The 16,744-nt window shown below is 39.3% G+C and overlaps 1 protein-coding gene across 4 annotated transcripts in view; it reads left to right on the forward strand.

Moving 5' to 3' along the window:
- The first annotated feature begins 500 nt into the window (after nt 1-500).
- LOC306885735 (protein argonaute-4) overlaps nt 501-16,744 on the forward strand; it is a 20,871-nt gene continuing 4,627 nt past the window's right edge. The window contains exons 1-15 of one of the 4 annotated variants that reach the window (XM_079442470.1): nt 505-664; nt 5,704-5,875; nt 6,534-6,654; nt 6,789-6,970; nt 7,168-7,304; nt 7,407-7,541; nt 11,575-11,610; nt 12,914-13,001; nt 13,128-13,275; nt 13,385-13,504; nt 13,855-14,016; nt 15,142-15,290; nt 15,512-15,696; nt 15,783-15,942; nt 16,384-16,699. In XM_079442470.1, the coding sequence (XP_079298596.1) occupies nt 646-664; nt 5,704-5,875; nt 6,534-6,654; nt 6,789-6,970; nt 7,168-7,304; nt 7,407-7,541; nt 11,575-11,610; nt 12,914-13,001; nt 13,128-13,275; nt 13,385-13,504; nt 13,855-14,016; nt 15,142-15,290; nt 15,512-15,696; nt 15,783-15,942; nt 16,384-16,699 (2,130 nt within the window). In that variant the 5' untranslated portion in view covers nt 505-645. Of the gene's footprint in view, nt 665-5,703; nt 5,876-6,533; nt 6,655-6,788; nt 6,971-7,167; nt 7,305-7,406; nt 7,542-11,574; nt 11,611-12,913; nt 13,002-13,127; nt 13,276-13,384; nt 13,505-13,854; nt 14,017-15,141; nt 15,291-15,511; nt 15,697-15,782; nt 15,943-16,383; nt 16,700-16,744 lie in introns of all 4 variants that reach the window. The other 3 variants (XM_079442471.1, XM_079442473.1, XM_079442472.1) reach the window with 3 other exon arrangements.

Raw genomic sequence — 16,744 nt, forward strand, 5'->3', positions numbered from 1 at the left:
CGTCGGATTGGTCAATGCTGACTGTATATGGACAACAGAGTTCTAGCAAATAAGGCAAGTTGCCACATGGGGGCAGGATATTTCTATAATATGCAGCAACAACTTTCAGTATGCTCATGTAAACTGTTAAGATAACACGTAAATATAAAGAAAAAGAAAAACATCCACTTTTGAGTGTTTGTTAATGATTAAGACTTTGACTTACTATTAATCAATACACGTGTCAAATGGCACTTACAATTGAAATAAGTGTGCGCGCAGCAGATTTTCCCTGGATTTAAATGGTCAACTGAACTGCATTAATTTCAGTGCTGAGCCCTTGCTAAAATCAAATTATGTAATGCTACACGCAACTTGGCTAGCCTGTGTATCCGCGTATTTCACCGTCCAAACCTTTATCATTTTCCCGTTTTGTGTCAATGTGCGCGTCCACCAACCGAATTCCGCGTGCCCGCGCATGCGCACTTACAAATCCCATGGATCTGCTTTAAATCACTCAGAAGACAACGCAGGCAGAGAGCTGCACATCTACGCATACTTCCATTTCTTAAATTAGCCACCTTAAGCTTCGAGATACCGCCCCCAATTTCAGTGTCGGTACGGAGCCGCCAGGCCGGGACAGAGACGGAGAGAGATCCCTCGGCCATGGAAGCGCTCGGACCCGGTAAGTGCTAAAAAACGACCCGTATGACAGCGTAGTGCGGGCCGTTGCGCTGCCTCACCAGGGCCCGCGGTAGCGCGCTGTTTAGGCCTCGACGGAAAAAAACGAAAACAAGCCCCCTATTACGCTACGCCCGCTTGTCAAAAGCGTACTAACGACACAAAGCTGTTAATAATTGTACTCCGCCTCGGCGAAAGAGATTTTGGGAAGCCAACAAGTGTTTGTTTATTACTGAATGAGCGTTAAATGGTTCTAGCCCAGTGCGGAAGACGGAACGGCATTGTGTGGTGGTGGGGATTTAACCACACGCAGCTTTCTTCCGCGTCTGCCATGAACAAGCTTACATGACACGTCCTCTGTTTTAAAAATGTGTTACTTTTAATGTTTTTATTCCAGAGGGTTTGATAGCGAAGTGTGCACATTCGTTTATAATGTTTTGCGCGAGCTTGAAACGCAAATGAACGCTTGAGTGCGGTGTAAGTTAGTTGATACGGGCGCGAATGTGCCACCCCGTGTCTCTCTTCATTTTAATTGTTGGCGCTTTGTGTGATCCCCATGTGCGTTTGTTTATGCCTAAGTGCTGACCATGCCAGAAGATAACGCTTGACAGGACTTTAAGCGCCAATGACACGTATCTAACGCCATGCACAGCCAACGACCAGCTGTTGTTACTATAAGAATGAACTCGCTGACCTCTGACATATTGACTGAATTATGATCTTAGCCCATGACATGCATGAGAATTAAGCTATGTTGGTACAGTATAATTTTTTGAGAACTAGTTTGCTTTGACTTCTTCAAATTGCCATGCATTTGTTTTCATATTGTTTGTCAATGCATCCGTGCTTTTAAAAACATCTAATGTCTCCTGCTTCTCTCAAGTGATGCTTTTCATTAACCTTACAGGTCCTCTGGCTCATTAACTTCATTTTTATTCAATCAGCATTGTCTAGAGTCACGTTTGTTTACTGGACAAATGTGAAAGGCTTATAAATGACTCTTAATTAGCACTTTGTTTGAGAGCATGCTTTAATAAGGAAATTAATAGGGCGCATGTTGTAACAGATTCTTTTCTAAAACGCTAAAATGACTGGTGTGTGTTTTGGGAATGTTTACTCTGTAAATGTAACTTCTGTTCTTCAGCTGTGAGGTCAGGCATTGCCAAAGATCTGCCATCAAAGTGTTTGCAAGAATGACAATGTTGATTGCAATATTAAACTGTTGTGTAATTCTGAGCCCAGGCACAATAAAGCTCTGTAGACTTGTGTTTGTTGACATTCTGTGGCTGTCAGAGTCTCCTGTCCTCTGCCTGCCAACATCAGCATTGTTTTTATCGGTTACTACAAAACAAGATTTTAAAAGTCAACATTGGAATCAAAATTGACCTTAATGGATTTGTTTCTGGTCTTATTGTGAACAATTCATAGAAAATTGGAATCTTTAAAAATAATTGAATAAACAACTGCCAAACATTATTGTTTTTTCAATGTTTAGCAGAACTCCCATACTGCTAATAATGTCCGCTTTTCACCATCTATTCAGTGCCTGATGAAAAATTAAATCCAAATGTGCCACATTGAAGGAATGAAATGGGTTGAAAGTAGGGATGCACCGATACTGGTATCGGGCCGATACTGAGCTCATGTACTCGTATTCGTTAAAATGCCCCGATACTAAACGCCGATACCACGCATGTGATCAGTGCCATATTCAGACAAAGAAACACCAACAACAGAAAAACAGACAGCAGAATGTAGTTATTAGAGATTAAAGATGTCTAAAAATGTACATGCAATGAATATAATGTTAAACATTCAGTATTAATGCCTGTATAGCTGATGTGAGCAAGCTGATAAGCAAAACATGCTGAGTGGATCCAGCGCGTGGCGGCGCAGATGCGCGAGCTTGTCGAGTGAATATCCCTTTCTCACAGATATCACTGGAAAGTTTGTACTTCGGTCGGAAATGTCAAAAACGAGTAAGTAAAACAATGCACAAGTTACTTAACAGTAGGGAGAGAGAGATAGAGAGAGCGCGCGTGCACTTCTGTGGTGTGATCTTTATTGTTGTTCGCTCAACATGCATCATTTGAATTAAAACTAAATCGTAAATATATGACAACATATAGGGGCATTCATTCACTTTAAACATCATTTATTTTTAACCTTAAGCATTGAACACGAGTGAAACACAAGTGAAACTATCAGCCTGTGTGAAATGCGCTAGGCTGTTCTGTCTACTTGTCCCTTTCATCTGCTCCGGTACACGTAAGTGCGACTATCAAGTATTAATAGTTGTGTAAATATTGTCATACCAACAGCTGTCTGTCAAATAATTTTGATTGATTGATAGAAAGGTATTATCAAGCTAAATTTGTTCTGACACAGTTTAACTTGGCGTTCTTGTAATATTTTATTAGCATTTTCTAAACTATAGCGAATAAAATGTGAGAATTGTTGAAGGTGTCTGAATAAATTTTGGTTTGACAGTATCTATTTGATAAATGAAGTTAATCAACTAACATTTTACATACTCATTTGTTTTGTTTACCCAATATTTAAAAAAACAATAAAAGTATCGGTACTCGGTATCGGCAAGTACCAAAAATTAAAGTATCGGTATCGGGCGAGTACTGGAAAAAGTGGTATCGGTGCATCCCTAGTTGAAAGCCACAATTCATTATGATGTTGTTGCAATCTTGCATTGTTTCGTTATAATTTTAATAAGTATTATTTGGTCATCTAAAATGAAGAGGAAGCATATGAAAGATCAATAGCTGTACAAGCAGTTTTTGTATTTGAGTAACTGCAACCTTTTAGAGATCTGGATGTATTGATTGGGGCTGTGGTGTATGATTCAGTAAGTAGTTAACATGGATCCTGCATATCTTTGTCATCCGCTGTATAATCCAGGTGATCTGCCTGTGTCATGAGACTCAATGTCATTACTGAGTCATCACTTATTCCAGCTGCCCCTCAGTTTAAGCCTATCATGCCATGTAGCTCACAGTAGGACACTTTTAGCCTGTTGTCCCCGAGTAGAGAGGTACTGCATGCAGGATGCAGTTTGGAATTCTCCTTTTTCATAGCCAAATTAAAGGATCAATTACAGGATCTTTTTGTTGACATTCCCGATGCAGTGGAGTAAAAAAATGTGGCATGTTAATTGAAAGCCCTAATTTTTGTTAATTTGTCACAATTGTCATGTTTAGGGTTGCATAGTACTATTCCTTTGCACAATATTCAGATGTCCTGTATGCATAAAATGCATAGATAATCTATTACTTTTGTCTAAATATATTCATTTCTGCTTTGATGAATGAACCAGAAGAAATTACAGCTAAAATCTTTAACAGTGTCATTGTGATTGATTATTTGTATTATTTTGGACTGCCAAGTGTTATGGCATTTTAAACAACATGGAATTAAAAATCAATGCCGATTTCTTTGGGTCTAAAATGGCTATTACTTGACCCTTCTACAAATTAAGGCCTTAAAAGGTCTTAAATCAGAGTAGAAAGTCTTACATTTATGAAGTCATGGCATTAAAGGTTGCATGCACTGCAAAAAAATCTAAAATATTCCTTACTATTTTTTTCTTCCCCAATACAATACAAATATCTAAACTGTCTATCCCGAAATCAAGATAAATTTACTTGAGATGCAAATTGAACATGAAATATTGTTTTTTTGAGTTTATGCTTAAAATGGAATAAACATCTGTTAATGGGGTATGGAAATGTTCTCTCTTATTTTTCTGAGCCATCTAGCTGATATTTGTTCTTGTTTTAATCATAAACTCACTTTATTTTGATTGATTTCATATCAGTTCACAAAACAAAACTTATCTAATGTCATTTTGTAAATGCATCTCATAAAACCTGCAGAAACCTTGTACATAGTATATAGTGTATGTTTAACAGTATTTAGTAGATGCTGAAATGGTATTCCATTTTGAACATACGCTTTCGTGACTGCTAGACCGTCAGGCAGTTGTTAGATGTTCTGGATCAAATAAGCAATCCAGTGCCTTTTTGTTCATGGATTACTTTACTCCTAATGCAGTTGAAGGCATCAGGATACCACAGAAAGCACAGTGCTGTGAGACCCTGATTGCAGACTGAAGGCAGTAGCTGGCCACTTTTAGCGATCGTGTCTGACACTCCATCTTTGTGTGAAGTGTAACAGCTGAGTGGCCTATATATAGAGTCCTCTTGGTTTTTGATGAATGCAGGTTTTCCCCCATCTCCACCCCAGCCGTGTTCATGCTGTTGTTCAGAGTGCTTTGTTGGCGTTGAGGAGGGGGAGCCATAGGCAGACAGTATGTGGAAGGGATGAGAGAGCGGTTATAGAGGCTTCCAATTGTTCTTCCTGGCGCTTGGCTTGCTAACTGGAGCGTGTAGGCCTGTGAGGGGCTTAGACCCCTGCAAACCACAGCGTTTTGACAAAAGGGTACATCATATCATGTATGGGCCCCAACAGACATCCATCCCTCCCCCAAAAAAAACATAGAAAATTTTGAAATAAGGAAGTGAATGTCTGTTGCATAGTTTGAAGCTATTCCTGCTTATCAGTGTCTATTTGGATTAAATGGCACTAAATTTCAGTTGGCCATTATGTTGTACTATTATAACAGTTTTTTGCAGGCAAATGATTTAGTGGGTTGTGATGGCATCATCCCAGACCCTGCTGTCGTCGGTCTGCAGTGGACACACAATCTTTTGTCTGATAGCTTGCGTGGGGCTGCCTGGAGATGGGACATTAATGATTGGCTATTATTGTTTCTTATTTTGTTGTTTGTTTTTACCCCGTTTGTGGGTTCAAGGTCAAATCATGTCACCTTGTTAAGTTGTTTCTGTCATTTTGTTCTTCCCTGTTAATCAATCTGAAATCCAGGCTTCTGTATTGTGTTGTTCCATGAAAGAAAAGGGCACGTCAGTGTATGGATGTCAGATGAGATCTCAGTCAATAGCCACTACTACGTTACATGAAGGTTCAGTCTTTTGGCTTCATCTAAATAAAATGGTTGTTTGTTTCTTCCAGGCCCCCCTGCCCCTACCTCCCTCTTCCAACCACCACGCCGGCCCGGCTTGGGTACGGTGGGGAAGCCGATTCGCCTGCTGGCCAATCACTTCCAGGTGCAGATCCCCAAGATCGACGTCTACCATTATGACATCGACATCAAGCCTGAAAAGCGACCCCGCCGGGTCAATAGGTGAGTGCAAGCAGATAAGAAATATAGTTTTCTTTCAAAAAATGAATGTCCATTTATATATTCTGAATTGCACAGATGGTCAGATTTTATTTACACTGCCATTAAAAAATTTGGGGTCATTAGGGCCCAAGCACCAATGGTGCGAGGACCCTTTTGGAATAGCTCTGTTTATTAAGGAATGTTTTTTTTTTTTTTTCCTTTTTTTGATAGAGCTCTTATGCTCACCAAGGCTTAATATATTTATTTTGCATTTAATTCCATTACTCCAGTCTTTAGTGTCACTTGATCCTTTAGAAATCATTATATTATGCTGATTTGGTGCTCAAGAAACATTTCTTATTATCAATCTTGAAAACTGTTGTGTTTCCTAATGTTTTTGTGGAAACTGATAATTTTTTCCAAGATTTTTTGTAGAAAGTTTAAATAAAACTTTTGTAACATTATGAATGTCTTTGCTGCCATTTTTGATCAATTTCACGCATCCTTGCTGATTAAAATCGTTAGTTTCCTAAAAAAAAGTGCTGACCCCAAACTGTTGAACAGTAGTGTGTGTATTAATTTATGTTAAGGATGTATTCATGAAAATTGTTTATGTAGCTAGCTAGCAGTGGAAATGTATTCGAATGATTGTGAATTTGGGATATGTTTTATTCTATAGAGAGGTGGTGGACACGATGGTGAGACATTTTAAGATGCAGATCTTTGGGGACAGGCAGCCTGGTTATGATGGCAAGAGGAACATGTATACGGCACATCCGCTACCCATCGGGAGAGACAGGGTAACCAAAGCGCATTCAAATGCAGTATTTGGGTTCTCCCAAATGTTTAATAAACATAATATCCTTGTGTTTAACTTCTTATTGCAAGAAGAAAAGCTCCTTTTAAAAATGAGCATTCTTGACTTGTGATCCAGGTGGATCTGGAGGTGACATTGCCAGGTGAGGGGAAGGATCAGACCTTCAAGGTGTCTCTGCAGTGGGTGTCAGTGGTGAGTCTGCAGATGCTCCTGGAAGCTCTGTCTGGTCACTTGAACGAGGTCCCGGAGGATTCTGTACAGGCTCTGGATGTCATCACTCGTCACCTGCCCTCCATGCGGTAAGCCACAGTCTCTGAAATCCTATTTGTCCATGTGAGTTGTGTAAACGTTGACACCAAGTGGATGCTTCACACTGGTGGTGGTTGAGGAGAGACCCCCACATGATTGTAAAGTGCTTTGGGTGTACAGCAATACACAGTAAAGCGCTATATAAATGCATCATTCATTCATTCATCTTTCGCACCTTTTGATACAGGTACACTCCAGTAGGTCGTTCCTTCTTCTCACCACCAGAGGGGTATTACCACCCACTGGGAGGAGGGAGGGAGGTTTGGTTTGGTTTCCATCAGTCTGTCCGTCCAGCAATGTGGAACATGATGCTCAACATAGATGGTATGCTTTGTCTTCCTAAATCTTTTCCTTCTGTATGTTTTTGTGCATCTTGAGAATATGCCCAACTCTGCCTATTTTCATTTTATTTTCCACACTCTGCAGTTTCAGCTACAGCCTTCTACCGAGCCCAGCCTGTCATTGAGTTCATGTGTGAGGTTCTGGACATTCAGAACATCAACGAGCAAACCAAGCCCCTTACAGATTCACAACGTGTCAAGTTCACCAAGGAGATCCGAGGTGAGGGATAAAGCATGTTGCTTTAATATAGGTCATAATGTAATTTACTGTAGCTCTAATTTAGTTTACACTACCTATCAAAAGTTTGGAGGTGGTAAGATATTTCCTATTTTGTTTTTGAAGAGTCTTTTATGCTCACCAAGTCTACATCTATTTGATCAAAATTACAGTAAAACCAGCACTATTATATTATTACAATAAAACAAAATTAAATTACATTTCTGTTGTAGTATATTACAACATTAAATGTATTCCTGTTATAGAAAAGCTGAATTTGTAGCAGCCATTACTCCAGTGTCACATGGTCCTTCATAAGTTTTCTAATGATTTACTGCTAGGGCTGTCGCGATGACCGCAATATTGTAATACTAATGAGCCAACCGCAGTGTATGAAACGCAGCCGCAACAATCGCGATGTTCACGTTTTTTTTCTTTCTTTCATGAGGCTATGAGTTATACACTTAAAGGTGCAATAGGTGATTCCCGATAGCAATCATTAAGTTAAGTGGTCTAAATGTATTTATCTGTATTTATATATTCTGTGGAAGGCGTAGGACCAAGAAATGTTCGTCCAATCAAAACATTTTGATTGACTTTCCCACCTGCCTGTCAACATATGTATTAGCATTCCTCTTCGCACCCGGTTCGCACAGACAGGATACATCATCAGCGCGTTCACGTACACAGTGCAGACAGAGCGAGAATGGCAGGCAAACATCAACAACCTGACCTTCCTTCCTGGTATTGTAGTACTTTTACTAACTGTACTATAAAGTTTTCTCAGCGGTGAATGATATTATGTATTGTAGTAATGATGTCTCTGGTCGTCTGGTCTGTGTGCGTATATACGTTCAGGAGGCATGGGTTTGGACAGCGATTTGCAGGGAGGGTGGGACGTTCGCTTTCAGTGCTATCAGGCTAAAGTTAGCATTTTCCAAGATGTCCTACTGCACCTTTAATGCATGTGTATTGAATGCCTCTATGTATAATTGTGATTTGTACAGAGAATCTGTAGATTATCTCTGAGCAGAGAGAGAGAAATCAAATGAAGGTGCGCGATTAGCTGTGTCTGTCCTTCAGGTCAAGTCATATATTAGTGAAAAAATCAGTTTGCCATCAGTTGTTCTAAAGCCCGGGACACACCAAGCTGACGATCGGCCGAGAGCGTCTGTGGGGCTAGTTTGTTTGGTGTGTTCCACTCGTCGGCTCTTGTCGGGCTCACATCACGTCATAGTTTGCCTGATTTAACTTGTTGAATCGGTGTTGGGACCCTTGGTGAGAGGGAGAACTCTGATTGGATGTTCAGTTTAGCGAATGAGTCCGTGCAGGAGAATTAAAGCGAAAGTGATGAAAACGGGCAAGTAAATGAAGGCGGCACAGAAAGAAGGCTGTTTTTTGATGTGACGTGATCTTACCCAAGCATTCCAATATGCAAATGTTTTCACAACAACATGAGCCTTGTAAAATTATGAAAGTAATCAATTTTCCTGACATTCAAAATGGTAAGCAAGCGCTGCTTTGTTTACGTTTCGTTTATCTGTTTTTATCTCGTATATCTTTGTTACGGTTTCTCCGTTTGAAAGACGAATATTTACTATTGATAGCTACTGATATAGACAGCTAATTCCTCTGATGCAGACGCAGAATGCGTGTTAGTTTGCAGTCGGCTGTAGTCTTTGCGGTGTGTTCACATGCAGCTTTTTGGCCCGACGTTGCTGACGCGTGGTGACAACTTCATCGGCTTTTGTCGTCGCTAGTTCTTTGTAGTCGGCTTGGTGTGTCCCGGCCTTAAGATGACAGTGATATATTTGTGATCCTTTTTAAGGGGATTTCCCTTGATTGGTGTCAGCACTGGTAAATGCATTGAATCAACGCTATTGATCTTTATAAAGTGAAACATCAACTTCAACAGGTGATGCACTGATCGTCGATTGAGCTTTGTAAAGTGGCGCTCTTAGTTAAACTGAATATTCCCAAACGTGTTAACTATATAATGAAATATCTCAATTCTCAAATATAAGTAAATGTATTTTACACCCTTGTAGATGATTTTAGTTGATCTATAACGGGTGATGGCAAAGTAGCCTAATGTTAGTGTAATCTATTAATTACGCATAACACCTTTTAAACATTGTAAATTACTAATTATAACACTTTCAAGAAAGAGAGCAAAGAATACTTACATTATCAAAGAACATAATTGACTTCTGTCTAGCCAGAGGTCAAGCACTCTAAAAAACTCCCGTCATAATCACTGAAGCTGTTTACACTGTAAAATGAGTCTCTTACTTGCATTGTATGCATATCTGCACTTTTTTTGTTTATGATGAAAGAATTTCAGCAATGACTCCTCTGAATGCCTCTGATTGGTCACTGCACTTATAAGCTCAACAGAATCATGTTTGATTGGTTATAATGCCCAGTGCTGTAAAAATGCGTTTGTCTCTGGCTCAATGCCAGCCAAAGCGCTAACACAGATTTGAATTTAGCAATGAACAATCTAATCACACCAGTGTGATCATATTAAATGTATGAAAAAATATAAATATTATTTGGCCATTTTTTTTGTCTTTTGGAAGCTGCATTCAAAATCCACTTGGCTCGAAAATCTGAGGAGGCATGGTTGAAATCACGTTCCAGGAGGAGCTGAAATTCTTCTGGGCCCTCCTCTGGTCTAGTGCCCTGGTCACATGCCAAGTAGGCCTCTGCATTAATCTGTCCCTGTCTGTATTACTTACTACTGGAGAAAGTGTAACAGTCAACTTTGATCACGTGCCTTAATAACCAATCACATTACAGCCTTGACATCATTAAATTTAAGTCAAAGTTGTGCAACACTCAGTCGCCGTTTACGGATACCATAGCAGTAAATGAGAAGTGCCGTAAGCTGAAACCCACCTGTCGCAAAAAGTCAGTGACTAAAACGAATTTTTTTTTCGGTGTAAATTCTTAAAATAGTTCAAGTCAAAAGTATTGTTAATGTAAAACGTATTGAAGATTTGCAGATAGACTGTTGATTCATTAAATAAGCTGTTTCCTCTAATAAGCTGTTTATTCAGCGTAGTGAAGCCTCTACTCCATTGACATCCATTAAAAAAAAAACACGGCCTCTGGTCTCCTTTCCCACGTACTGCCAAAGCGGAAGCATTAGTATTAGCCGTTACGCTTTTTGGCTAAAGGTTGCAGGCTTGCCTTCAAGTGGTTTTGTACATTATTCATTCGGACCATATGACGTCACCCTGCTTTATCGCCGCCATTTTTGTGCCCGGGTCACAGCTGCGTGACATGTTTCAGTCTATGATCACAGCAGCTACATCTACCAGAGGAAGATCAACGAAACACGCCCAGAAGGTTCACAACAAGGTTACAATATGCACGGGATATGTTGTGCTGTTAGCTGTAACAACAGTCGTCAGAGAAACCCCGAACTACAATTTTAGATCGCCGGAATAAATGGTTGGCTTCAATCAGAAGGGACCACTGGCAGCTAGGGTTGCCAACTTCAGAAAAGGAAAATAAGAGACAATTGTGATTCTTTATAGGAGAAGGGATGCTAAAATATTTGTACTATACTACATAAGGTATGAAATTTGCGTGTCTGAATTGTGTATAAAAGGTTTTCAAAAATAATCACATTTGTTTTGCTTAACCTATTTATGAACAGTGATTCTAAAAAGAGTAAATTGTACCATGTGAATTGTGACTGTCCAATTGGTGTAGTAAAATTACATAGCCTTCATACATGTATATGGCTTAAAATTTGAAAGCATAAGAACTGAAAGTCTGAACAGTCAGTCAGTACTTTTTTTTTTTTTTTTTTTTTTTTTTTTTAAACAATGGCAAAATTAAATCATGTTATTGCAGCCATTTAGCCTATGATTGAATGAAAATGCATATTTTTAAAATTAAAGGTAACTTAGAGTGTGGGCTGCTTTTGGTGCTTGAATTTGTGCTTTAATAATGAGATCCAAGTTTAAGAATACACTGGAAGGTAAAATTTTAAAAATGTCTTTTTTTTCTCTTTTTTTAACAGCATTTACTTACAATAGTGAAAGACGTCTTCCCTCAGGTAGATTGCATGTTTTCTTGGCTTGCTGGATGTTGGGCTCATGATTAATAATCACGCTGTTTGCATTCGCCCAAACTGATTTGCTGAAATCAAAACACGGACTGTAAAAAATTGCCATTAGCGCGAGTCCAGCCAGTAAGAGGATTCTTCAAGGTCTTAAACCCTCCATCGGATGGCTACGTTCATAAAACAATGATTTGTTCTAAAAGAATGATTAATTATCAATTGTGCTAATGTTAGCTAAATTAACATTAAATTCAGATTGTGTAGTAAGCTAGCTAACGTTATCTTGTTACACTATCACTGACTCAAACATGCTTTGAGATGATGTCAGTTTTAAATTTACAAGTAATAAGGACCTTACATATTATGGGCTGTTACACTTGCTGCACCCATGTTAGGGCATAAATGGTAGTAAAAGGTAATTTATTATCTAAATATATTATTATTTATTAAATCTCATTTAGATGTGCTGTATTCATTGTCATGTCGGACACAAAAATGACGGCGACCATAGCCGAAGTGATGTCTTCTGTACCCATGAATAATAATAGCCCAACAAGCTTATTTATATAGTAAGCAAGCAATACATGCATAAATAAATAAATGCGATAATATTGGATACCGTGCTATAGAGCCACTCAAAATAAATTTATTCAAAGCGACAGCCCTATTTAGTGCTTAAAAACACTTCTTATGTTGCGTTTACACCATGTCGGAATTACTGCAATTGCAAAATTTCAACTAAACTTAAAAAGCATTCGCATTCTCGAAGACCTGGTAATTACAGCTGGGAGTTTTCTGAGAGCCACGACTTGTACGTCTAGACTGCAGTACCAACTGGCTTCAGCAGATTCATTTAAGCTCTATGTTTTGGAGTTTATAATGTTGCCATAGGAAAGCATTAGTCCAAGGATGTGAGAATCTCTGTGTAGAGCGTTACATGTTGTCAATCTTGAGCCTGCAGCAATTTAGAAAGGGCGTGAATGCAGCTTTATTATCAGTGTTGAAAACAGTTGTGCTGCTTAATATTTTTGTGGAAACTGTGTTTTCAAAATCTAGCTTTTTTTTTTTAAATAGAAGTCTTTTGTAACATTATAAATGCCTTTACTGTCACTTTTGATCAAGTAATATTTTTTTTTTTTTTTTAAGTATTAATTTCTTTTTTTTTTTTTTTTTTTTTTTTTATCTTACCGACCCCAATCTTTTGAATGGTGGTATATGTTGCGCCACATCAAGGGCCAAGACTGCTTCAGTTGTGGTTATGGAGAGAATTGCTGAGTTAATATCATTGTGTGTTTAGGACTGAAAGTGGAGGTCACACACTGCGGCCAGATGAAGAGGAAGTACCGTGTGTGCAATGTCACGCGTCGCCCAGCCAGCCATCAGACGTTAGTGCTTTTTACTTTTTTATATATAATAATATTTTATATATAATAAATATATATAATTTTTTTTTTTTTTTTCATTGTTATACCCCCCAGTGATTTCCTCTTATTTTCTGCACATTTCTGCAGATTTCCTTTGCAGCTCGAGAATGGACAAGCTATGGAGTGCACCGTTGCCCAGTATTTCAAACAAAAGTACAGCCTGCAACTCAAATACCCCCACCTGCCATGCCTCCAGGTGGGGCAAGAACAGAAGCACACCTATCTGCCCCTTGAGGTAAGAGACATGCACATCATATGAAGTATTTTTCAGGCTTTCGCATGTACGGAAATAAATTTGATTTGACTTGGCACTCGTTGAATCCTGTCTTGTATCCTCCATAAAGGTTTGTAACATAGTGGCAGGACAGCGCTGTATAAAGAAACTAACAGATAACCAAACCTCAACCATGATTAAAGCTACGGCCCGCTCAGCCCCAGACAGGCAGGAAGAGATCAGCAGACTGGTGAGTGCCACTTGTTGAAAAATGAGTAAGATAAATCACAATGCTCAATTTGGCAGCAGTACAAAGAGAAGTCCAACCTTATAGATAAGAGCCAATCATTTTTTTTTTTTTTTTTTTAATGCACCACTAAAGCTCCTGTTTAATCCTTTTAGGATTATAAAAGATTATATAAAAGATCCTTTGTAACTGCTGCGATCAGATTTATTAATCAAAAAGCTATGTGATTCAGTATGATGGTTTTTATGTGCTTTGTAGTATGTGTCTGTATGTGCATTTGATTTTCAATGGTGTGGTCAAAGATAAATTTCAACCAGGGTTGACAATAAAGATTTATTGTGTTGTATCTGTAGGTCAAAAGCAACAGCATGGTGGGCGGGCCTGACCCTTACCTGAAAGAGTTCGGCATCGTGGTGCACAATGACATGACAGAGGTGACAGGGCGGGTCCTCCCAGCGCCCATGCTTCAGTATGGGGGCCGGGTGAGTACAGACACTGGGAGGGACTGTAGCAGGGTGAGTACTGGGGCTCGGGTGCAGGGTGAGTACGGGTGGGCTGGGAGCAATGGCATGTGTGTACGTGAGTGTGTGTGCGTGTTGTCGTGGGATGAGTGGACTAACCAAAGGAATAATGATCAGACTCCACTTGGCCAATGCTTTTCAGCATCATCAACAATCTATTTTACCATCTCAGGAACTGGAGGAGCTCAATTCTAATGCAATTAGATCATTATAATAACTCCTGTAAACTTCCACATCTCATTTATTGCTGTTTGCTATCGTTTAAAACTACAACTGCACGTACACATTTCATTTTAACTTCCACAGATTGATGTGAGATGTACTCTGTAGAGAAGCATCATTGGTAGAGTCTTATCTTCATTCCTCTCTCTTTGCAAACAGGACCAGCTGTTGTGGTTAATTTGGAAAAACTGTTGTATGTAAAGAGATCTGCATCCTCATGTCTGTGTTTATAAATTATTCTTAATCACTGTCGCTAACTTATACTGTGCAGTCAATACTATCACTGTAATTAATTTGTTAATGAGCTCAACTGAAAGTTGAGTTAGTATTATCTCTAACATCTTGTTTGTGTGCTTGTTATGAGTGCTTTTAATCTTAATGTGTTTTCAGTTGCTCTAGTCTTCAGGGCATTTCATTTCATTTTTTTTATATTGTATTATAAAAATTTTATAAAGTATACTTTATTTTTTAACATTATTGTTTAAACTTGTTTAATTTAGAATTATTACTGTGGAACTTTTAAGAGTATTTCATAAGCCCTGAACACTAGAGCAGTTCTTTTTTATATTAAATTCAAATAACTCCTGTATTGATATTTCAGATGCATTCCTCCTTGAATAAATGATTTGTTATTGCATTAATATACTTGCTTCATGTTTAAACTTTATAGCTAATTTGTATTGCAGTTTTAGACTACATATTTATAATATTAAAACGTTCTGTGTTTAACCAATGGGGAGGTTGGTGGTGGGATTTTTCTGCATAGTCTGCTTTCTATTAGCCCAGGCCTGTTAGAGTTGGGTGGGGTCAGTGTTGGTGGGTATGGGGTTGGCAGTGTAGGGTATTGGGTAGAATGTGTATCTCGTGACCAGAACGAAGGATTCACTAAGAGTGTAGGAACTCTCTCCCCAGAACAAGACGGTGGCCACACCCAACCAGGGTGTCTGGGACATGAGGGGAAAGCAGTTTTATGCGGGTATAGAGATCAAAGTGTGGGCCGTGGCCTGCTTCGCCCCTCAGAAACAATGCAGAGAGGATTTGCTCAAGTAAGGATTGCTCTCAACTTTTTTTTTTTTTTTTTTAATATATAAATTATTTTGCTCTAAGTTAAAAGATGTATGATTAAATTACTTCAATTAAAAGACTTTATTTGTTTTAAAGTTGTTACAGTTTGACAATGTTTTGGATTTAATTCTGAAAGCTTTTTCAAACATTTTCAAAACCAGAAGTGCATGGTTAAAGTTTCTTTTTGTCTGTGTATTTGAAGGAGTTTCACTGACCAGCTGCGCAAGATATCCAAGGACGCAGGGATGCCCATCCAAGGCCAACCCTGCTTCTGCAAGTACGCCCAGGGGGCAGACAGTGTGGAGCCAATGTTCAAGCATCTCAAAATGTCTTATGTGGGACTACAGCTCATTGTGGTCATTCTGCCTGGGAAAACACCAGTCTATGGTAAAGAGAGCTCCTTTAAAGATGAAGCACAACAATAGTCAGAGAATTTGACACCGTGATAGTGAAGTGGTTTTGTGCCTCTCCAGCGGAAGTAAAGCGTGTGGGAGATACTCTGTTAGGAATGGCAACTCAGTGCGTTCAGGTGAAGAATGTGGTGAAGACGTCCCCTCAGACGCTGTCCAATCTCTGTCTGAAGATCAACGCCAAACTAGGGGGCATCAACAATGTGCTGGTGCCACATCAAAGGTGGGTTTTGGACTAGGATAGTTTATGATGAGGTGAGATTATGTATGTGTATATGTACATATATCAATTATAAACAGTAGGTATTTATCATTTACCTTGAAATGTTACATTTTGTAAGAAAAAAAAAAATACATTATACATAAAGGTTTCAAATAAAGTGCTACCAAAAGATTTGGATGTCATCTTTAGTTTTTCCCATTGTGATTTCAGATGGTAATATCAAATATACATGATTAGACTGGGGCCCAAACAATGCTTGAATAAATTGTTCATTTTTAGTTGACTGAAAAAAAACTTAAAAAACATGTCACCTAGCAACAGGACTAACAATCATAGGCAGTTTTAAAGAGCTTCAGTGCATTGTCAACCTGGAAATTCCCTGAACAAAGGAAGGAATCTTCTATTCTGTTCCTTCATATGTCGGTGTTTGCTTTCCATCAGGCCCTCTGTGTTCCAGCAGCCGGTCATCTTTTTGGGGGCTGATGTCACTCACCCACCTGCGGGCGATGGAAAGAAACCATCCATTGCGGCTGTGGTGGGCAGCATGGATGGGCATCCCAGCCGCTATTGTGCCACCGTGCGAGTGCAAACCTCACGCCAGGACCTGTCCCAGGAGCAGTTCTACAGCCAGGAAGTCATCCAGGATCTCACCAACATGGTGCGAGAGCTCCTCATTCAGTTCTACAAGTCTACCCGATTCAAGCCCACACGCATCATCTACTACCGCGGAGGAGTCTCTGAGGGCCAGATGAAGCAGGTGAGTCATCCGGAGGAGATGCATTGACTCAGACTGCTGCTGCAT

This window comes from Barbus barbus (genome assembly GCF_936440315.1).
Source record: "Barbus barbus genome assembly, chromosome: 19".
Lineage (NCBI taxonomy): Eukaryota > Metazoa > Chordata > Actinopteri > Cypriniformes > Cyprinidae > Barbus > Barbus barbus.